This window comes from Ornithodoros turicata, chromosome 10 (assembly GCF_037126465.1).
Source record: "Ornithodoros turicata isolate Travis chromosome 10, ASM3712646v1, whole genome shotgun sequence".
In the NCBI taxonomy this organism is placed as follows: domain Eukaryota; kingdom Metazoa; phylum Arthropoda; class Arachnida; order Ixodida; family Argasidae; genus Ornithodoros; species Ornithodoros turicata.
This window is the reverse complement of record NC_088210.1, coordinates 15,667,757-15,691,289: the sequence shown is the minus strand read 5'-3', so window position 1 is coordinate 15,691,289 and position 23,533 is coordinate 15,667,757. Positions and strand designations below refer to the sequence as shown.

Sequence of the window (23,533 nt, the reverse complement as noted above, 5' to 3'; positions counted from 1 at the left end):
ACCATTACAAGCAAAGCTGGCAACTAAATACAAGAGTGCTTACATTGCACTGTAGATACAACTTACTTCAATATGCTGTTACTGAAGACCCCTTGGAGGATCTCATCCAACCCCTTGGACACTTCGCTGTTGCTCAGAGCCGTAGAGTCCAGATCGGCACTGGTGTCACACATAGTCCCACTCGTTGTGAACGCCGGCTCCAAAACGGCTGTAGGAGTTTCCGTGGCTTTATTTGACTGTTCATCTTGGCGCGGTTGCGGCTTCGGAAGACCCTCGAAGAGTGTGAAGATGCGCAATCCCAATGACGAGGCTTTCATAGTGTCTTCGCATCCAGTTTTTTCAGTGATGGCTTGAATTAAATCCATGATCCTCTTCAGGGACAAAAAGCCATGAGGAACTAAGGCACTCACAAGTGCAGACCTCATTTCGGTGTCACAATTCTCGAGCAAGTCGAAGACTTTATCGATGCAGTCCACATACTTTTGCATTAACGCGTCCGCAGCTTTGGTGCCGACGTTGTCTTCGGGCCAATAGTAGAGATTGGCCAGTAACTCGCTTGGATAAGGTTCTGTAGAGGTATTGGGCATGTAATCACCAGTTGCTACATGAGCTACAGCGTTCTCAGTGGCCCCAGCTGCAGGGGCTCCTGAGGCGCTACTAGAAGGTCCCTGTAGAAAGTCACTTTTTTGGTCACAGATGGTTGGTGTCACATCATCAGAAACATCATCTGCTTCAGATTTGATGCTGAGAACAACATCCTCAGGTGCTGCAACATCAGAATTATTGCCTGCTTCCAATTCGGTGCCACAAACCTTCTCCTTTGGTGCCCCATCATCAGATGCGTCGTCTGCTTCGGATTCAGTGCTGCAAACGACTTCCTTCACAGTTCTTGCACGTATTACACTTAGCGTCTCGTCCAAGTCGGAGGCCTCGCTGCCAAGGGTGACCGACAGCATGCCCGACTCAATGGACAGAGAAAACGGCACGTTCCTCTGAGGGCTCTGAGGTGTGTCCTGTTCACATGCTTCATCACTGCTCAGGTCGTCGATAACAATGACCTCCACAGGGCCCTTTTCCACCACTACGACGTCAGAGTCCTGCTCACCAGGCGCAGGAGATGCACCACCCGAAGGCTTGGAGACATCTGCAGTGTCCGTACAAGGTAAATCCTCAATAACGATCCACTCTGGCTCGGAATCGTAATCAGATGCAATGCCTTGTGTGTCAGCGTCATCCCCGCAGTCGTCCGAGGCGTCAGTTCTCTCTTCCGTTCCTGGCAGCGTCGACGCAGTCTTGTCCTCCTGCCCCTTCACACTTGACCAGATTTCACTGTAAGGCGTGGTTTCTTTGGATTCATCACAAACATCTCCGCTACCTGGTACGATATGAGACTCTGCCAGGGTGTGTTGCGAGGACACGCTTCCATTTCTAGAACTGTTAGACTTTGCAGAAGACACATTGATATTGCTGGAGGTTGCACCCTCCTCACAAACACCGTAAGTCGCACTTTGAGTGGGCCCGTCACTAGAACTCTGTGCGACAGCTGGGGTGCTGATCGCAGGCAAGGCCTTTGGAGCCCCCGTGTTGCCAGAGGGCAGAGCAGTTCCCTTCTTTACTTTCTTTCTCCTCTTCCGCTGCTTCTCTTTCTTCTTGGCTTCTTTCTGTGCTTTTGCTTTGCTACGCCTTGTTTCCTTCGCTCGAGTCTTTTTCTCAAATGGTTTCGTAGGCAGCTGCACTGCAGCACCCATCTTGCGGTCTTTACTAGGACTTGTCCTGAGGATTGCCTGTTCGTTTGTGATGTCCTTGTTAAGACGACAAGCAACACAAGTGCCATCACTGGACGAGTCCGACGCGTACCTCCGTTTACACTCCTTACACAGTAGGCGTTTCTGTGTCGGGTGCTCCTGGTAAAAACACCTTGGACCAAGGAACTGTTTGTGGTTGGGGGTGTGCATCGAAGCTTGGTGGTAGGGCAATGAAGGTGTCGACGGGGACTTTGTAAGGCCCTTACTCTGCATCTGATGAACAGCCCTCTCTGGACTTGCATCGAGGCTTCGTTTGCGGACGGGAGGTCCGTGAGTTTTGTCCATGTCCTCTAGTATTCTGTCCAATGGCAGTGTCTTCACCGGAGTCCTCGGAAACTTGGCAGGCTGCTTCGAAGGAGTTTGTGGAGACAACTGTACTGGACGCTTGGGTGAATCTGGCGACTTTTGGCTGTCGGAGTCACTGGAAAGTCTTCTAGTCTGGAAGACTGGAGACGAGGCTTCAAGATGTGCAGGCTCTGCCCTCTTCTTTGGTATTCTATAGTTGGCCAGAGGTTTCCCAATTGCTCCTATGGCTGGCAGCACGTTTCTTGGAGCTTCTGACAAGGGTTCAGCAAGGGTTAGCTTCTTCATGCTTTCAGCTTTCTTCGCCTTTACAATCCGCAACGTGTTGAGGATTTTTTCTGTCTGTGCCACAGCTTCCTTTGAAGCTGCAGCAGGTCCTGGAGGCGGAGCCTTGGGGAGCTTGATCTTTTTAGGCTTAGTAACAGTGCACGTCTGCTTCATCGCTACAGGTACCACAGGTAGATGCATGGCCCACCTCTTCCTCTGAAGATGAGTCTTGTCCTCCGGAGGTAGGTGTTGTAACCTGGAAAAAAGTAAACAGGCAATTGTTTAGGAGCATGAAAACCTGAATGAACATGCAGGACACACATGAAAGGCACTCAAGATCATGCACTACAGCCATCCTTGGTCAACAGTCAGCAATCACGCAGTACTCAAGATTGGGGACTCAATCCCAGTCGAGGACAGTGGGAATGAAACATTGCTTCAAGCACTGGGTGTCAGATTTTCGGAGCACTCTTAAAGGACCACAGGTGGCCAGAACTATGCAAGGTCCTGCCCTGCAGCACATGCTGGAGATCCTCAAACAAGCAAGAACTCAGTGGTGTGGACAAGGGTGGTGCTTTCAGGGGTCCAAACCTTTGGTAGTGCATTTGCGAGGCTCAAAACGAGCTGACGTCCTCCTCTCCCTGCACAATTCCGATAGAATCCCTCGCAAAATACTTGTCTATGGTGCTTACACAACTTACATACACATCCACTAACAATCATTATCACCAAACACAAAACGCTCATGGAAAGCGTCGGGCCTGCGAAAAGACAGTAGGCGAAGAACGCCGAAAACGATGTCTTAAGGAGATAATACCCAACGTTGGAAGGACGACATTATGCCATCTGCCCAAGCTCATCATCTAAAATCCATGCAGGGCTTCCACACACTTCGAGGTTCATGAAGAGAATGAGCGAAGGGTCCCGTAACGACAGCTACTGGCATCTTCACGCCCTTATTCGCAGACGAAAAGCGCCAGGGAACGCTAGAACTGCAACGGAATGGCGCGTGCTCCTCGCGCAAGCCTCGTGCTGGTTTATGATTCGTCGCTCTCGTCCTCGTCTTTCACGCGCAGGTTATTGTGCTAATAAAAAGTGTACAAACAAATTTTTCGCGTAAAGCGTGCACTTCCAACGGTACCTCATTCTGCTGTGTCCGGGACCCTTTTTACAATGCGTAGCGCGCGCGTTATGCAACTGAAAATACGGTATCTTCCGTGCTCGCGCATGACTTGCATCCAACGAGAGACATTCGTGCTGAAAACTTCGAGATTGAAGAACACAGAAGACAACGCAACACGCAAACATGCACGTGCGCCACAGCTACGATGCTGTGTGACACAGAAAGTGGCAGAAATCAAACTTCGATCTCAAAGAAACAGGCATTTTTCCTTTTTGCGTCTGCGTACGCGGTTCCTTCACGTGAAGCTAAGCAAAGTCGCGACACAGCGCAGTGCATACCGAAACTACACTTGCGTCTCGCCACAAGATACCCATAATTCAACTCCCTGGCACGCATTCCCTACTCTCCCAAATGACCCTTTTGAATTCAAATGCGAAGAAGCCGAAATCGCAAATACGAAATCAAACCGCGAATAAATATCACACACACACATACAAAATAAAAAGAAGGGAAAAGACAGGGACCACTGGAAGAAGAATCAATTCGCAAACCAATATAATAATAGTAATTTTGGAAACTAAGTCACTGATTGAGACGTCCGCCTCACCTCAACTTCCCGTTCGCTCCTGGCGGCACTACCATGTCGTCTGCCAACTCACTGAAAAACTGAACCACTGAACGACCGAAAGAGGTGTCTTCCCGTAAATCTTCGCACAGTGTTGTGATCACCCGAGGTTACAAAGCGCCTTCTCACGGTCCAGAAACCCTCTCGGAACAAATGGAATCCGAAGCGAGCTGTGAAAAGGGGTCAAGCTGTCCCGACGCCTTGGCGCCGTCGTTGTTCCAGGTGCAAGCATATCAGTGGTCAAGGTATCAGCAGGGGAGAACTCTTCGGCTCAAACAATTGTTCTTGCCTGAGGCCCTTTTCCGCATACTACCGTCGGGAAAATTTAGAAGGGAGAGTGGATACTTCCGCCATTTGGGAATAGCAGTTTCAAGGACGCGAGGGCAGGGGGGACAAAAGGATAACTTGAGGGAGGACTGCAGAGCAGAAAGACTGCCGGCGTAGAAGCGATTTTTGAACATGGCACCCTACGACTTCTGCCACCCCCAGACTAAGCCCTATAGCCCGCCCCACCTCCCCCAAAAAAAGAGCACTATAAAGTGCTATGTTGAACAAGAGAGAAACTGATGTTCTGAGGCTGGACCGGTAGAGCCCTGGACCGGTAATCCAGAAGATGTGGGTTCGATCCCTACAGCTGGCTAACCTTTTCAGTGACTTTCATCTTTCAAAGTGCCATGTGTTCTCCACCGTTGCACGCAGAAATAAAGTGATCGAAATCCCCGTTGCAAAATATACCACTGTAAATTAAGTGTTATCTGACTATAAAAATGCACAGTCGCGCGGAAAACTGTCAACAGCACACTTTGAATAACTTTACATTCAAATGCAAACACAAAACTTCGACTACCCCAACAATAAAGTAACCGTTCGCTAAACCGACTTGGACAGATATCGAAAATTCGTGAATTTGAGTGGTTAAATGGGGATATTGCGTATTTAAACACGGCATATCATCTTACGAAGCAATCGAACGTTCCCGTTGACTTTCCTTGTTTCGAGAACGTGAATTTCGAGATCTGGGATTTCGCAAAGGGGAATATCGAGGTCCTCCCACCATACTTCCGAATGACATCGCCCTTGATATTTTTTTTTCTTTAAACGGGAGGCGTACGCCTTTTTTGTACCACTTATGCAGTACAAAAAAAGGTGTACGCCTCCCGCTTTCAACAAATCAGGGGCGCGAACGATGTCATCCGGGATGATCACCATGTAAAATTGACAAGGAAGTTTTAAGTTCGCGTTGTTTGCGGCGGAAATAGTAAAATATCGACCGCCCATAATACAAAAAGTAAATAGGACCGCAATACACCACCGGCGTCCTCTATGATATTCCCCTCACTTATGGAGATCTTATATGGGACAATCCGAGAAAGACACATTAACACCCGAATTAACGAACACAAAAACTGTACATAAAATTTTTCACGTTCGCGGGAAACATAGGACTACATTTCAGAGAACGCACACGTCAGGCAGAATTCGGTGGAACGGAGATAAAAATGCGATCACACAGGAAATGAGATAGAGAGATAGGAGAGCCGTTTTTGATTTATAAAGGGAGCGATACTTGTTATCAGCATATCGTCTCCAGCCTTGACTAAGAAGAAACTACTTTTCTTTTCTTTTTTCTATGCTTAAATACTGGAGTTAGGGTCAGTAAGAAAGTGGCCCCTTATGTATGTGTTCATGTTCTTGTGTCCGTCCGCATATTTTAGCGCTACCAAAGAAGTTTCGGCGTTGGTTCTTCTTCTTCTTTTTTTTTTTTTTTTCATATCTTTGTTTGGCATTTCTCCCCGCGCGACTGTGCATCATAGGCAGTCTATTTTCAGTCGGAGGACTACGAGACGTTTAGTTTCCAGCAGTTTATTTTGCAACGGGGATTTCGATCGCGTTATTTCGAGCAACCGGTCGGTTTGTAAGTTTGTCTCACCTACGCGCATTGCGGGAGCCCGTGCTCTGCAAGCTGATTTCACCTAAAACTCCGGTGTGTTCAGTAAAGCGTGCTTTACGGACCCACCGCGCTTCCCAAACCGAGAGTCGCCAAACATCGCGCTACTTCAAACCATATGAGTGAAAGTATATTCAGTCAGCATTGCGCAGCGCTGTCATGCACGAACTTATCGTACTACTGGCACGCTAAAGCGGCTCCATCACCAGTCACAAAGTGCAAGGAAGCACCTAAAGTCCATCGACATGCACGTATCCGGAAGTCACACATCGTCTTGATGAGACATGACACGCTGGACGTAATAGGGAGTTTTAGGAAACCGTTGATAACGTGGCTTGCGTCGAACCGTATCAACCGGAGCCAATCAGCGGATAAGATTCTGGGTCACACACGACTGCCATTGCTTCCGATAGGCACGATAACTTCACCAACGGTTTTCGAAAACTGCCTAATAACATGAAGTCGGGTTGACTTACGTCAAGTCAGCCAGCTCGTCGAACGGGTCCGCGTCTGTCTGCAAACAACTCCGGTCCACTCACACAATAATGACGACATTCTGACAGGACATGAGCAGGCACTGAACCGACAAACACATTGCTTTTAACGCCATAGCCAAGCCACGCCTTCTACTCGGATTGGTTCCCTTTGTGGTCGTTAAATATCCTACCAAAACGCCATTTGTTGCTCACCGATTGTTTTCATTTCCATATCGCTGCAGCCCTCGATAGGCCCCCTCTGATTGCTGTTCATCGTGCTATAAAAGCAAAGCGGTTTCGTCCAATAAAGTTCTTATCAGTCCAGTGCGCCTACTTCTATCGTGTCGGTTGAGTTTCCTCTGCGCTGGGGGTTCTTATCGAGTTTAGAAATGAGGTATCAAACCGCCGGGTTTCTAACTTTATTTAATGTTCTGCCAGCATGTATTGGATATGAGAGCGCGAACTTCTTCATAAAGATGGCGCTAGGCGCCAGTCTGCCACGTGGCTTGAGAGGAGGAGGGAGGGAGGGGAACCCCCAAGTGTTTATGTTGAAGCACCTACATATCATATATTGCGTATTAAATTCTCAAAAGAGGGGGCTGCCGAGGAGTAAAAAGGCTTGCAAGGCCACTTTTGTTTGTTTCTATTTGTGCAAGTACTGAGTCATTAAACACATGCGAGGATGATGAAAGGCTATGCAAACATTCGGATTTGTCGAATACCGAAGCGAGTACCGGTATGTGTTGGAATTCTGAGTCGAATATATGGTATTCCCTATACGAACTGAGGTTGTAACCAGGGGCTGAAACCGAAACGAATATTGCTTCCGTTATGGTTACGGTTCAGTGTCAGAACTCAGAGCGGTTACGGTTAAGGTAGTCGTCGTTTTAATATTTGCGGTTACCAAACAGTGGAACCGGTATTCTTTTTTTTTTTCTCTCTCTCTCTCTCTCTAGGATGTATCTGCAGGCTGCGTGGATGTCGCAAAATGAGCTACAAAGTGCAAACCGGTATAAATGAGCATAATTTATCTGTTACGCTCCGAAACGATGGTGGTGCCATCTGCCATGTCAAAGAAATAGTGAACTCTTTTTTTTTTCGACGCACCTTTGCCGTTGGCGACATTCCCCGTAAAATTATTTGTTGTGGTCTGGGTATTACCTCGTGTACATTCATTTCGCTCGAGCTGTAACGAGCTACAAGGCAAGAAAAACTGCGTGCGTTCAGCAAACAGACGTGGAAACAAGCAACGTGCAACGCTTGGATTTTAAACGATCACAATAATACAGTTCATAGCACATAAGGGACCTACGCAATACGTGTCATAGGATGCGTATGTCATGCCAATTATGTGTCCAAGTGCATAGCGTGGTACGTTGTCTACACAACTTCTGAATGAAGAACACGTGACGAAGCGATCTACTTTAACAGAAGCGCGTACTAGCGCCACTAATCACCGCTTGTAAAGCGATACAAATATCGCATCCAAAGTTGTGCGCGTTCACGCTTGAACCGATTCATATATGAACCGGTAACCGAAATCACATTTTTCGGAAATGGCCCCGGAAAAAATGGTCCCATCCCAGTCGCGCGCGGGAGACTGCCAACGGCGAACTCAGACTAACGTGGACATATAAATAAATGTAATAAAATAAGCATAAAAATCACGTGGTATTTTCGGGTTTCGGAAGCCAGGAAAAAAAAAAAAAACTGCACGCAAAGCGTATGCCGTAGGAAACATTTTGCGATGGGTATTTCTCGACACGCTCTACAACTTTCTAATTCACGTCTGAACGCTAGGACGAACAATTAAAAACTAGCTAACTGCGCCTAATTAATTAATGGGTCATCATGAAGAAAACATTCAGGAGACTAGAACACTCGATTCCGCACAACATTCTGCAGTTTTCATTCGCCCATGACGCACCGTTATACTTTGTTTTTTGTTTTGTTTTCTGTTTTTTCGACCCCGGTGCATGTTAGCCCGACTATGTCCCAGTGTAATCCGAATTCTTGTTCCTCCTGGCATATTTATCCTTCGAACACTTCCGTGCTCTTTTAAATGGATTCGAACAGGCCTAGACTAAAGAATATCGAACGCGTTTTACAACAGGACACCTCCACTTGCTAGACATCGCGCAATGGTATACCAGCTTGACGATTCTATTATGGAGAAGCTTCCAGACGGAGGCCAAAGAGGAGAACGGGATTAACGGGAGGCCCAAGGAGTACCTTTAGACCCTTTAGAACCTTTAGAAGGCCAACCTCATTTCGCCGGTGGGAATGAGGACGCTACGCCTGGTCCACCAGAGGGACCGTGGGCCGATCCCTGGAACGATAACTCTTTTGAAACGGAGACGAGGAGCCAAGACACAAAAAGACGGCACTGCTGGACAGGCTCAGTGACGCAGTAACTAATAACTCTTTGTTTACGTTCTCAGAAGTGAGCGTGGCGCACAAACCACCGCTCGTCTTGGACGTAATTATTGCGTATTTAATTGGTATAATATCTTAAACTGGATTATGTTTAAAAGAAAGCGCGATTGGTGCGGGACCTTTTATGCATCGATGTAATCAAAACGTATTGCACGCAAACTGCTTTAAAAAAAGCACTCTGATATCATGCCTTCTAAAGTCGAGGAGCGCACGTAAGAGTGAAAACCACACTAGAAATGACATAAAATAAAGTGTGTGTTACTTTGTATTCTTTTTGAGTGTACCTCGAAATAAAGTGATCGAAATCCCCGCTGCACAATAAACTACGGGAAATAAAAGTTATTTGACTATAAAATGCATAGTCGCGCGCGGGAAATTACCAACAGCAAACGCCGTTAGGTCGAAGGTCGTTTGAACGAACGCGGGACATTTGGTCGAGAGCCATTTGATCGAAACGGCAGCAGTCGTTTGATCGTTTTTTTTTCTGTTTTTTTTTATTGGTTCCCCTGAGCGTTGAAGAAGCAGCAGCAGCATAAAAAGAAACTAAGCTGCAGTTCTAAATGCCGTTATCCTAAGGAACATTTCATTGTGTGTAATCCGCTTGCCCGTAAACACATTCCTCGTGCAAACCCACCTTTTTGCTTCCAAAAAGCGGTCCCAGCCTCCAAGGGCCTGAGTTATTCACCCGTTCGAAAACCTGATAGGTTTTCCCCCTCTGACACATAGCGACTAAACATGTCATTCGTCTCTTTCATCCCCAACCCTTTGGCAATTAATAATTGATCTCAAATAATAAATGTCATTTTTGGATAATTTATTCGCGTCGTATGTGGACAGATATTAACAATGTATTATTAATATTTGTATTGAACTGACTATTCAGTTTTAGATACGTCGAAATGGGGAAAAACAAAAAAACACTGTCACGGAGCCCGCGATGAGGGAATCACAAACGTAACGCATGAAAACGGTTAGGAGCCTAGCCGTTTTCACGTTACGTTTATTCAGTTTGTTTATTTACTTTGCGCCTGCGTGCAAGTGAATCTAAATTTATTTGTCGCAACAAACATTAACCGAATAAGTCCTTCGAAACCTATAGACAAGATAAGCCGGGCAGCACACCTTTGAATTTTCTCTCTCTCTCCCTCTCTTTTTTTTTTTATCGTGGATGTGCAGAGATCCCAGACTGCAGAGGCATACTCTAAGCAAGGTTGAACTTACGTTTTATTTGCTGTTAATTTAATATCTTTTGTTGTACCATGGCGAAATTTCCTTCTTAGTATCCTCAAACTTCGAGTGGCTTCCGCGCACATATGGGTCTATCCCATTAGAATTTTCCCTTTAAATTTTCCGGCAGCAATGAGAAGGATGCCCAGAGGAAGCACGGACTATCGGCTGTTCCCAACGTGAGAACACTTTCTTTAATATGTGTACTACCAGATGTGTAGTTCGTCGGATTCTTCCCCGCTTTTCTGTTCAGCTGTGTTGTTCGTAAATGACAAAAGTCTGAAAATAACCAGTGGTCTCCCCTCTTCAGCTGAAAAACGCAAAAAAAAAAAAGAAAGAGAGAAAGAAAAAAGCAGAGGACACTGATTGCCTGCTCCGTATGCTCGAGTCAAAAGTTACAGAAAAACAAGTGCGTACGACACACTCCACGGAGCTTTGAACTCCCTTCCAACAAACGTCTTTCGAACGAACGGCGTCGATCAAACGACTTTCGACCAAGTGGCGTTCGATCAAACGCCTCCGATCAAACGGCGTTCGACCAAATGAGCGGGCACCTTTGGACAGACATCGAAAACCCGTGAATAGTGATACTGTGTCTAAATAGTGATACCGTGTTTTTAAGCACGGCACCATATACCGTCTTATACTAAGCGAACGAGCATTCTCCCTGACTTTCCTTGTTTCGGGAACGGGAATTTCCAAATCGGGGATTTTGCGACCGGGAATATCGAGGTCCACCCTTCTTTTCCGTGTGCATGTAATGGGCAGAAGACCGATGCTCGAAAGGCCGAATAGTCAGAAGGTCGAACACCAAAGTAAATAGTAAAACGTAATTAGTAAAATCTTCGGGATGCGTTCTTGAAGCACACCATAATAAAAATATAAAAAAGCACCACTGTGGAGCGCATGCGCGTACATCTCGGCTGTAAATCCCCAATGCAAGATGAACTGCTGGAGATAAATGTACAGTCGCGCGCGGAAGAATGCCAGTAGAGAACCTAGACAAACCTGGACATGGAAATGCGAATATCGAACTTGGACTATAACCTAATAATAAACTAACCAACATGCTGTTTCGTCCTGGCCGGCCTGGTAAATGATGGCTTTCGTTCTCTTTCAAACGACTTGGGTCAGATATCGAAAACCCGTAAATTTGACTGGCTAAAAGGTGATGCCGGATTTTTAAACGCGGCGTATCATGATAATCTTACGGAACAATCGAGTTAGCATTCTCCTTGATGCTCCTTGTTTAGAAACCGCGAACTATTTCGAGATCGGGAATTTCGCAACCGGGAGACCCTCCCCAAAAATTTCGTCGCCATGACAATCAGAAAGTAGCCAATCTGGCGCAAAGTAGCCTAACCTGGCAACCCTGTCTGGCTTCAAGTCAGCGATAAAAGGCCATAAAAGTCGTAAGGAAAGGCAATATAGACAGGCACACTGTAACGGTAAATATTCGCACAAACAGGGGCCCTATGGGTTGACATCGCGAACTCAATTATTTTTCGTCGACCGGAGAGAAGAACTATTAAACTATTAAAAAAACTATTAACTACTAAAAAAAACGTGAGCACTTCTGCACTTACTTCCTCGAGTCTTCCGTGTCTTGCTTGCGGAAGAGTTTTAGAAGGCGATCTGTCCGCTCTCGGACAGCACGAACGCTGTATCCCTTGCATGTGAGACTGTTGACAGCGTCGGCGACACTCTGCCACTTGCTGGAGTCGTGATACGGATTGCGGCCGACAACTTCACGCAAAAGATACAGATCTTCCACCATTGAGAATCTCTTTATCTTCTGAGCGACTCCAGCTCCACTTTCGCTTGTACTACTTGCCACCATTTGCGTTTGCTGGATCTCGATCGAAACCGTGCTCCCCACGACTCGCTCACCGATTCGTAATGCGCGCGCGCAACACTCGAACCCGTCGCATGCTGTCACCGGCGCCGAGTGGTCACCTCTTTCCGAATCGCGTCGCAGCCCCCTAGCGGCACTTCGCCGAACCACTCTTGTCGCGCACACGACCTACTAGATTATAACGACCATGTCACAATCAGAAAACCCTATGAGGAGCCTGTCCGCACGACCCGCCAGGGGCGCTACTGATCGGCACAACACGATTGGACGATGGAAATTTGAATTCTGAACGCGCAGAAGCGTGTGTACGACTACCGTAGCAGACGACAGCGATAGCCCCTATGAAAACGCGTAGAATGATGATGATAATCAACCTCAGAATGAAACATCTGTGGAACGTCCACCGCTTGTACAGAAATACTAAGGTAAGCTGAAGTACAAGGTATTGTAGAAGTTGAGGAAGCAATAACTGGGACGATCAGAAGCGCCACCGCTACCTTCCAAAAATGCGGCGCATAGAAGGGGTGCGCCTGACAATGGTCGTTATAATCTAGTAGGTCGTGGTCGCGCACCAAAACGAACCCTCGAACGTGCAGAGCAGCCAATCACAAAACCTGTCCTGGAGCTCCGCCAGCCAGGTACCTTGTCTCATGAGCATGCGCCGCGGAGATGTGTTCTGCTGCCAGCGTTCGATCGTGTCTTCTGCGAACGTATCGTAGCTCATGCGGATGGGTGTCGTTTTACAGTTTCACACGGGTCGAGCCGCGGATGTGGGCGGCAGTAATTGTGTTCTCGGCTTATGTGCAAAGAAGTCGTCATGAAATCAGAGACGATTTTGTCCTACAATTGGCGTTCGCGTCATGATAGGACGCAAGTTGTATACCCGTTGTCGCACGGGAAACTGAAACCTCATTCGTTAATGCTGCGTAGAAGCTACAGAGCGAAAGAAAGCGTAATTTCGTAAATGATGGTAACGACCACTTTATGCTATAGCGATGCCTTATCACGTCCTCAGCCCAAAACGCGATCGCAGAGATTTTCTGTTTCTGAGGCATTGTGAAAAAATGTTATTGGAATCGATAACTTAGACATAATATTTATCTCTATGCAATATTCTTCTACGAAAAGAAAAAAGAAAAAAAAAGCACCTGAACATGGACGCGCGCGTTCCCGCTCAACTCCATCAACTCGCTCTGCAGCATGAAACGAGGAGGAGGAAGAAAAACGTCATCGAAATCGATAACTTAGACATAATATTTCTCTCTATGCAATATCCTTCTACGAAAAAAAAGAAAGAAAAAAAAAGCACCTGAACATCGACGCGCGCATTCCTGCTCAACTTCCTCAACTCCAGGAAGAAACGAGGAGGAAGAAAAACGTCATCGGTGACGTCATTACGGTTCCACAAGTGACCGCGCTCCAATCGGGACCGCTTTCGACTGTACTTTTATTTCCTCTCTCTCTCTCTCTTTTCATTTCTTTCCCACTTCTCCTTATATAGCAGACGATGTTTCGCCAAACCAGTCAGCGGTCTGTACCGTAATGACGTCAACGCGACCAGGGGGCTTAATCGCTTCATCGTCGTTACGGTCGTTACAAACTAACGAGTGGCGGGAAATTCAAAAAGGTGGGCACGTTATAAAACACCTGCACCGCGCTCTTCACGCGATACGTGAAGGCCGTGGTACAAGTCACGCGCAATGTTTCACGTGCCCACCTTTTTTTAATTTCCCGCCACTCGTTAGCTTGTAACGACTGTAACGACGATGAAGCGATTAAGCCCCCTGGACAGCTAGCTGCGGGCATTGCCGCCGTTGCGCGCGATCGCCATTTTTATAACCGAATTCTGCTACATTTATGCATCTGTCGAGTGAATTCGCATAGTTCATTTTAATAGGCAGGTTTGAAAGAAAAAAAAAAGGTAGTGGCTTTCAGACCATTTGTGAACAATCAACCCATAAATTAAAAAAGTGAAACTACGGACTAAAAGAGTGCCCTTCCAACTGATTCTACCCTCACCCGCCTGCTTAGCCACACACACATGATCCGCCTGCTGAGCATTGGCTATCGCTATGCTTCCTGATCTGGATATTCATTTGATTTCGCATTACAAATCAATCTCACCTGCATCTCTCAATTGTTGGAGAAGTTAGCCTCACGGTGAACAATTCTGCTAAAACGAAGGCACTCGAAAACAAAAACACACTGCTACTCATTTCCCGACTCACACTAACTCTAAAAAATATGTCGGTTCTATACGAACGAGGAGGAGGCGTTTCCTGAGCACACATGTGCATAAAGCGGCGATCGCGTATTACAGCCAAACAATGTACGACGTCGTATGATATTTTGACGGAAGAACTTCTCAATGTCTAACAAACGCAGAGCGGCATTTACTCTTGACATTTTACGTCGACTGCAAAGGTGTCAAGCGCAGCTGGAGGAGCTGAGTTTGGTATCCCGGCGCGTTTACTCCAGGAAGCACTCAATGGAGACGAATGACTAAAATGTCATTTATAGTGTGCGTGTTAAGGCAGTTATTTAAAGGAGCACAGAAAGCACTTCAGTCACGACCACATTTTCAAACCAAAAGCCGTTAACCTGACTGCTAAAAACGCACCATGCGAAGTGATTCACTCGACAGATGCATATAAAATAGTGGATAACGGCCATTTCCCCGAGGATGAAGAAGAAGAAGAAAATACCGCGGAATTCGATTTTGAAAATCGAACACCTCTACGATCGACTTCGCCAGAATTATTTGGTTCGCCCTCTGAAAATGCAAGGAGCCCCCCTCTGCCTAGGCTCTCTTCTATCGTTCGGGTCTTCGCATGCTGGGAGGTGGAACTGAACGGTAGCATCTAGTGTGGCTGCCTTCATAACTCTTAGCCAGCGCTTTTGAGCAGCCGAACGTATCTTCGCCTTTTCTCTTGCGCTTAACTTCACGGCTATCCTCCGCGAGTCCCACACCTATCATTATTCCGACAAGCCTCAACCCCCTCCTCCTCCTCCTCTCATATATAGCTAGCGTTCAGGAAAATCCACGCCTATGACCCTCATCTGGTACTGGCCAATCGCCCTTAGTGGATAACGGCCATTTCCCCGAGGATGAAGAAGAAGAAGAAGAAAATCGAACATCTCACGCCCCTTTTGTCCTGGCCAATCTCCCTTAGTGGCTCACGGCCATTCTCTCATTGGTAGAAGAAGAAGAAGAAGAAAATCGCGACCGCGCGCAACGGTGGCGCGTGCACCGTGAATTTGTCCTCGATGGCCAAACGATGCGCCCGCTTGACTGAGAACTCCGTAAGCACTGTGGAAAGGAACTGTCCTGAGGCTGGAACACAACGGAGACGGAACACAACAGAAGCCTTGTGCTCCTTGGTAAGTTGTCGGAGAGCAGATGGCAAGCGTAGCGTAATGCCTAACATACACGACCGACAATCGATAGATGCCCCTGGTTCGTTCCGCCACACTGTCTGGCTTTTACGACGACTGGCATATATCAACTGTCCATGCTCTTAGACACCTTGAGGCCCGAGTTGCGCTCGTCTGTTTGTCCTTTTAAATCGAAGAAATTCGGAATAAAGGAAGGCGGTGCAATCAGTGTCGGGTTACCGAAAATAATGAGGTTTCGTTATTTCCGGTAAGTAAGAATTGAATTTTTCGTTTTCGTTTCCGATGGATGTTCCATACCTGTTCCACTTTCTGTTACTAGTGGTCCCTTCGACTGTTTGTTCTCGGTATTATACATTGCTCATGCTACTGACCTAAAAATGACGTTTCCTATGGAGCGGACTATAGAAGGCAGTTTTGCGAAAAGCACTCGCTTGAGGGTAAAAGATGGCGGGTTTATGTCACCCCTGTGTTGCCGTTCCACCGCGTATCGACGGTAGCATCGACCACATGTAGCGACCCCTTATGTAGTGACCCTTAGACCCAAAATCTCCTTCCTGGGGAATTTGGGTATAAGGGGAAGGGAACAACAGGTTGAGGGGCAAAGGGAGAGCGGAATGTCGTTGTATGCGGGCAGGCTGGCGTTACGCGAAATAGTCTGAGGCAGGCCCAGAAAGTTACAGAAACAAAGTTATTTTCCTTTTTGCTCTTTTTCTTGAGTTTGTGCGTGGACAGCCTCAGGCATCTGACCGGTTGTTAAACCAAGGACAATCTATATATTTAGTTTTAGCTCACAGATATGGGCACTTAACGTTGCTGGTTTCCCGTAAAAAAAAAAAATGAAGATCCGAGCCGGGCGAGCCAGACACCAGAAACACAAGGCAGTGGTCCCGCCAGCGGGATGCGGAAAAATCTCCCCGGTGGGAACCTTGGTTAGATCCGGGTCCTAGGTTAGTTTTCATAGGTTAGGTTAGGTTAGGTTAGTTTAGGCTCGTTTTTGGCAGTTCACCATGCGGCTGAGGTGGGCTACCCACAGCTGGGCACGTGAAAACTACTTCTCTTGATACTTCTCTTGCGGGGACGATTTCTCCGGGAGACGTTTTCTCCAGGGACGATTTTTCCTACCCCCCCCCCCCCCCCCCCCCCCCGTTACTGCACGGGGTGCTTATGGGCCACGTCTCCGTTTGCGCGCATCCGTGACTTGGAGAAAGGTCCGGACGGGGTTTCTTTTGAGAAAAATTTTGTGTTCTGGGTGTGACTGCCACAGGACAAACAGAGACTATTCTACTTCGACGCCGAGCAGACGCTCGGCCGATGGTTCTTTCGTTTTTTCCACGTATTTATGTATCTGAGTCTATATGGTAGTTATTAAACGTTGAGTGTCACACAGAGTACTGTGTTATTAAGCCGCTACACACCAGCTTTCAACATTCCTTTACATTCCTCTACAGAGTGCAATAAAGGGGGAACAGACGCACTTATATCTCTATCTTCAGCTTTAGCTCATAAAACTCGCGGTGCAATCTTTTGGTGCCATTCCTTTTCCTTCCCAAGGTCAACAGCAGGGCGCAGGAAGAAGGGAGTTATGTTTGCTGATTGCAGAGATAACTTGACGCGTCGAAGGAAAATAAGCGGAGACAAAGATATATATAGAGATAAAACCGCATCAGCCCCCCCCCCCCCCCCCCTGCTGCACTCAGTGTTGGTTACCGGAAACGAGAAACGTCAAGTGCCCCAATTTATGGGATAAAACTAAAGATATAGATAGAGACAAAATTTAGTAGTACGTTATCAGTTGTCAACTTTTTGTGAGAGTGAATGCACTCCCCAAGCACACACACACACATACAGACAAAAGTGGGAGGCCCACCGGAGCCAAACGCACTCCTCCGCGCGCGCTGCGATTGGCCGAAAGAAAAGCGTTCGTGTTTCTGCCTTCCGAAACTGCGATACGGAGAGCGGTTCGGAGAGCGGCTGGAAACGCGCCGTGGCCCGCGTTTCGCGGCGCCGCGAACGCGAAACGCATTCAAAAAACGCATGTGTGAATCCATCTCTAAGCCAATCACTGACGTCTTTAGCTTCGTGGGCAGAGCTGACCGATAGCAGTTGACTTGACCCCGAGCACAGGAAGCGTTGCTCCAGTTCCCGAAAACTTTTTCCGGCGAGGCTCCGATCGGTTCCTTGTCCCTCGACCGTACGTGGCCCCGCCTCGGTTCCCGAAAACTCTCTGGTTACCCGCGCCCGCATCTGGCTACGCCCTCTGGACGCTCTTACCGCACTTCGCACGCTGAGCATGTAACACGAGTCCTCACCGAGGTGGGTATCCTTGTGTACATAATCCTCCACGGTGTATCCCATCTTCCGAGTTCGCGCGTTTATATACAACTGCGCGCCTCTCCGACTGATTTAGCGGGCGGCGTGGTATCGCCTATAGACAGATCCACGGAAAACAGCACGTACCATATGCGAGTTCGTGACCTTTCGTACGTGGCGCTCCACAAGTGGTCTGACGTAAAGAGTTTTCGGTGAATAGCCTAGATCTCCGGGCACCCAAAGAATCCACGTACTCATGTGTCTTTCAACGAAGTGGCTGTATAGCTTATTATGATAGACACTCAGTCCAGTGACGTTGCGCAAGGCCGTCGTTTCTGAGTATACCATGTGCTATCTGTAGAACACAGACCAGCGTATGGGGCGCCCAGTATGTATGTAGTCGAGCGTTGAGTAACCGTGTGTGCCTCGTGAAAATTAAAAAAAAAATAAAGAGAAAAACGAGGCGTACGTCCGATGCACTCATGAGTAAGGTGGAGGGGGGGGGGGGGGTAACGTTGGGTAGACGAGCGGTCTTCCTGCCTATACTGGCGGCATATGTTACTGAGGAGAGGGGAAAGAGGGGAGGGAGGGGAAGGGGAGAACAGTTATATTACTGAGTAGTACATGAGTAGAACGCGGGTTTTCATGCAAATGCGCTTTTTATTTCCTCCTGACGTGGTTTCGTATCTTGAAAATAAAAAAAACGCTAGATTTTTTCCCGGGAAGGGGGGGCAGATTTTTTTTTTGTGTGTGTGGGGGGGTCACGGTACGGGTTCTGCATCTAATTCTATGCGTCAACTGCGCCCGCAACCACATCGTCCTGGCTCAGAAACCCTATGATTCAGGAACGTAGCGCGATAAAAGGAATCATAATTTGTGATTGTGTTGCAACGGCAATCTTCCTGAAGCAGGGGGGGGGGGGGCAACGGCCTCCCCCTTTTCCCCACCCCCCACCCCCGTGACGGCGCCCATGAGTTCTATGGTGCATATAAGCGCATATTTTGCACGTTACGGCATATTATGCACGAAAACTGCATGCATATGTGCATATTTTGCCAGGGTGCGAAAGAGTCCTCCTTTGTTTTCTTGGAAGGCTTTGGGTCCTCTTTCGCGAACATTTCGGTCAGGATACGTATAATATTTTCGATATTTCGGCGGGGTAGGGTCTTCAGCTCTCATTCTGGTTGCAGGCTCCACTGTGCGAAATACGATACGACGATTCAGCATCAAAGCAGAGCCAAGCGCACGATACCCACAAATGCTCGAGAATTCACGACCTCAGTTCGCTGCGAGTGCAGGCCTTCTCCGCTGTAATGACGTCCGTAAAAGGTTGAGACTTGCTGTGCGGCAGAATAACTCGCTACTTTTTGTTTTCACTTCTGCCCGCGCGTTCGCTGAACACGGCTGGACACTTTGCCGGGTAAGATGTCTGTTAGCGGGAAAAAACGTTTTCAGACCCGGACCGTCACACTTCCGTTATTATTGTTATTGTTGTCTTGTTTTTGTCAAGGGTGTAGGAGAAGCCGTGCGGAAGGAAGGGCATCATTGTGGACTAAATAACAACGTCATGAGCGGGTGAGTTGGAAAACCGAGAAGGGCCTTGCTAACGGACTCTGTAGCGGACAGATGTCACAAGACCAACAACGTCTTGACTGTACTTCGGAACTCCGTTCCAATTAATCGTCCTGCGAATAAACCTGTCGTCGAATGACAAACACGCGGTCCAATTTCATCTTCCGAGCACAACGGAGACGGCCGGCGACGGACAGCAAGCAGTGAGATAAGTGGAAAGAAGAACCAACATAAACATCTGCAACTTTTACTGCGTCCTAATTTTAACCTGCGCTCTCGGGCTATGCCGGAAGCAGCCTTCAGCTGCACGATTTCTATCTGTTTCAAGAGTATCCTGAAATGCTCAACTTTTTATCAAATGTGCATTAGGTGCATTGCGTTCACACCAGGTACATACCGTACCGTACATACGTACCAGGTCTGTAAGAGTTGTACTTTTTAGAAACCTCGCAAATATTGTGCATTTCCAACTCAGTGCAATAGCCACCCGACAGAGACTCGGGGAAGGCACGTTGGACGGGGGACACTTGACACCTCAGGGGGTCTTCGCGACCAGATGCTCGCTGGCAATAAATCAGTAGAGTGGGCCAAGGAAGATGCACTGTCCAAAGTTGCATGGTGCACGGATTGACAGCTTGATCCGTTACCCATAAATACCGAGTAGTGGGCGGACAATTAGGAGGTGCCTGGTTCGGTCTAAATTCAAACTAGGCCAATCATGAGTTGGAGACGTTTGAACCGGGCTTCTGGGATTGGTGTTTGCTGGCGGGGGGGGTTGTGTCTCGGACACACGAAAATCTGGGTGTGGAAGCCGCAACGACTTGATGAAGACGAGGCGAAAGCCCCGTGACTTCAGTCGCTATAGTATTCTCTTGTATATAGTTATGTAAATGACTATGTAAATAAAGCCCAGTTATTCAAGAGATAAACTGATGTTCTAAGGCTGGAACTACATAGAAGGGGACAGATACAAACAAAGCCTCAAATTGCCTAAGAAATCAACGATGAAAGATGAGAGTCACTGAAAAGGTTAGCCAGCTGTAGGGATCGAACAGGCAATTTGAGGCTTTGTTTGTATCTGTCCCCTTCTATGTAGTTCCAGCCTCAGAACATCAGTTTATCTCTTGTTCAACAGGTGCCGCTTGCGTCGATTTCCGTCGTATGAATGTGTGTATGAGTGAGCAAAAATGTAAGAGTGAAAGGAGGGTGAGTGAGAGTGAGTGGCTGGTTTGTCGTCCCCTCAGATGACGCACCCCGAAAGTCGCTGGAGAAGCGTGTTAGCTTAGCTCAATTGGTAGAGCCCTGGACCGGCAATCCAGAAGATGTGGGTTCGATCCCTACAGCTGGCTAACCTTTTCAGTGACTTCCATCTTTCATCCCAGTTATTGTTCGAGAATACCGCCTGTCGGACGTCTCTTGGGAATATCTCCGACCTGTGAGCTACATCAACGGACCATCTTCCAGCAACAACGGAAGAAACTTTACTAGGTCCAAGAAGGACATTCATACAGAAGAATGTACCTCGAAGACACATCACCACCAATGGGGTAGAGTATCGACCCTGGCGATAAAACCCCTCCATTCATCATCTCAAAATTGCTTTTTAGTAAAAATAAAATAAGTTTTTTTTTTTTTTTCATACTCGCATGCATACTTCACGAAAGTTTTTACTGCATATTTATGCCCAGACGGGTAGGAACTCCTGTCGGCTTCAAGTCTGAAAAAAAAAGAAAAAGAAAAAAAAAAAGAAACGACAACAAATATGTTGGTCGCCGTGCTTGTCAGAAGCCGTACATCTTAGCCCCATCTTAGTGGCATCTGTTTCCAATCGCCTGGTGTGTTGTATACGAGTCAAAATGAATTGCTTTTAGCCCACCTGCAACGGGACAACTGTCACCCCGAAGCTCAACTACCATCACTGAGTGGGTGCGTATAGTTCATTCCGCCGCGACGCAAGTGCCGAGACAAAAATGGAGATTTTGTTTGAGATGAACGTTGCATTTGGTCACAAAAGGGGCCCAAACAAGCGGGGAGGAAAATGCTGTGTCATTGAGGAAGACCGACTGGGTGGTAAATCGACACACGAGCATGGGGGTTCCCAACCGTATGGGGAAGTCGAGGGGTGGAATGACACTATGTAAAATTTGCTTCTTGTCGGCTTTTGACACTAAATTCCGAAGGGAAAAGAAAGTAATTAGAGTAGTGCGTACTTCAAAACGTATTTAAGATACGTTTAAGATACCTGAGTACAGAACCGATAAACTTTTTTTATTTATTTAAGCATAAACATAACTGGCTGGTTTTAAGACTTGCGTCTTCAGTGTTGGTCGGTCACTTTCCTCGACAAATAAATAAACCGAGTTGGACAACAAGCTGTTGTCCTTCTCCGACAACGCACAGAAAACGAGAGCGAGAGAGAGCCCACGGAAGCAATGGGATAGGCAAACGAAAAATAATTGAGTATTGAGTAGAAAGTAAAAAAAAGAAAAAAAAGTCTTGACGAAAAATTACTGCGTAAGATACTAAACAACGAACACAGCATTTAAAGTGCAGTATTTTGAGTATACGGTACTCAAGATTTTTTTTTTCAGTTCTGTGTTCGCACCGCGAAGCAACTGTGGCTATGAGCGGCGTACAGATGGGGACAGATGGAGAGAGGACAGCAGGAAGGAGTGGGGGACAGTGGGGAGTTAGTATGCGTCCTGGGCCGACTTCAGGGGGAACTATGTGCCGACATTCGTCTGGAAAGACTTCGGAAAATCCCAAGGAAAACCTCAGAAAGCACAGCCGGTGGTGGGATTCGAACCCACCACCTTCCAAGTCTTCAACACGACCTTGGCTACCGCCAACGTGCCGCTGGTATATACTCAAGATACATATACAAGACTCCGTTCAGGAAAATGGGAAACACTTTCAGTTGTTACGTGTGTAATACGCAATATGGGGGGATAACGCTTTGAAGCGGCAGAAGTGAATGCAACGAGCAAAAAACGGCTGATAATCGCTGCATGAGAGAATGACTCGCATGCAGAGCGGTTACGGGAAACAACCAAGACTTAGAAAGAGATACTATCATCGAATAATAATCGTGCTTTGCAAGCTAAGGTATCGTGAAACTAGTTTCTTTTTTCTCTCCTTTTTTTTTTTTTTTTTTTTTGCAAGTGTTTCTCTCCTTTTTGCAGACGACACGACACACTTGAGCGGATTCCCGCCGGCCGCGTTAACGCTGTTTGTATCGCTTGGTAATTGATCTGAAGGCTCAGCTCTTGTACGCCAGTGAGCCACTCATCCAACGTTAACAGCCACGCGAGACGAAGTTTTTTTTTATTATTATTATTTATTTATTTAACTCAACTGAAACACACCAAGCTTCTGAATGCACTAAAAATTACGAACAGTCACGCCTGTTCTGATAACGCCCACCCTTTAAACCTAGCCGCAAACACAGAACATCGAAACCTCACGAACATGGCATCAACGAAACAACGCGTTATAGCACCGCCTGCGTACGTACGCAGTCGCTCTACGCGTGCAATGAAATAGCGCGTGCCGAGCATGACTTTGCGTTGCACGCATGCGCAATGTGATCACCTTGCTTCCTTCCGCGCGTAAAGCGATCGCGCACGAAACTTTCAGCACACCTTTAGCAGGCGTCACCATTTGTAAAGTTGGCTTCACCTCATTATCGAAACCGATTTGGGAAGGCAAGCAATCGTGACGCCCACAGAAGGAAAGTGGATTAAAAACGGGAGAAATAGGTTGAGATCGTCTTACTTGGCTATCGCCGCGCGGGAGGCGTGGATGTCGCTTCGAAACCCCGATCTGCTTCTCTGTGAATCCCCTCTTATCGACTGTCAGTAAAACAACGCCGAGAATGTTCCGTTTGCGGGCTCAAAACGGTTTTAGGGAAAGAAGGAAAGCAACAAGTGTTTGCCTTGCCCGCTATACAGGCAGTAAATTTTGGGCCGCAACGAAGTCTTCTCTCCCTCAACTTCTACATTCATGCGCGACGTATTGAGTTACGGGCCGCGATGAGAGACGGAGTCCAGAAGCGTTCTTTTCGCGAAGAATGGTGAGGGCTGTTTTTTTTTTACGATCCGCTTCTTCGAACTTCGACGGGGTCCGTTATTGTCACGTGGGTGTGTTTTTCGCTCTTTTTTTTTTTTTTTTTTTTTTTTGCGTACGGCCAG

The 23,533-nt window shown here is 47.3% G+C and overlaps 1 protein-coding gene and 1 long non-coding RNA gene across 8 annotated transcripts in view; one reads left to right on the top strand and one right to left on the bottom strand.

Annotated features, from left to right (window-relative positions):
- The window catches only part of LOC135370650 (uncharacterized), a 40,718-nt gene that overhangs the window by 1,471 nt on the left and 15,714 nt on the right, over positions 1-23,533 (bottom strand). For 2 of the 7 annotated variants that reach the window (XM_064604433.1, XM_064604435.1), the window contains exon 2: positions 67-2,631. In XM_064604433.1, the coding sequence (XP_064460503.1) occupies positions 67-2,576 (2,510 nt within the window). In that variant the 5' untranslated portion in view covers positions 2,577-2,631. Of the gene's footprint in view, positions 1-66; positions 2,632-2,966; positions 2,996-3,192; positions 3,379-4,105; positions 4,162-6,547; positions 6,632-11,796; positions 12,066-23,533 lie in introns of those variants that run through there. The other 5 variants (XM_064604430.1, XM_064604436.1, XM_064604431.1 and 2 more) reach the window with 5 other exon arrangements.
- On the top strand, positions 15,286-20,983 carry LOC135370171 (uncharacterized). Its single transcript, XR_010415235.1, has 3 exons — positions 15,286-15,446; positions 18,962-19,191; positions 19,282-20,983. It is a non-coding gene; the product is annotated as an uncharacterized LOC135370171 (long non-coding RNA).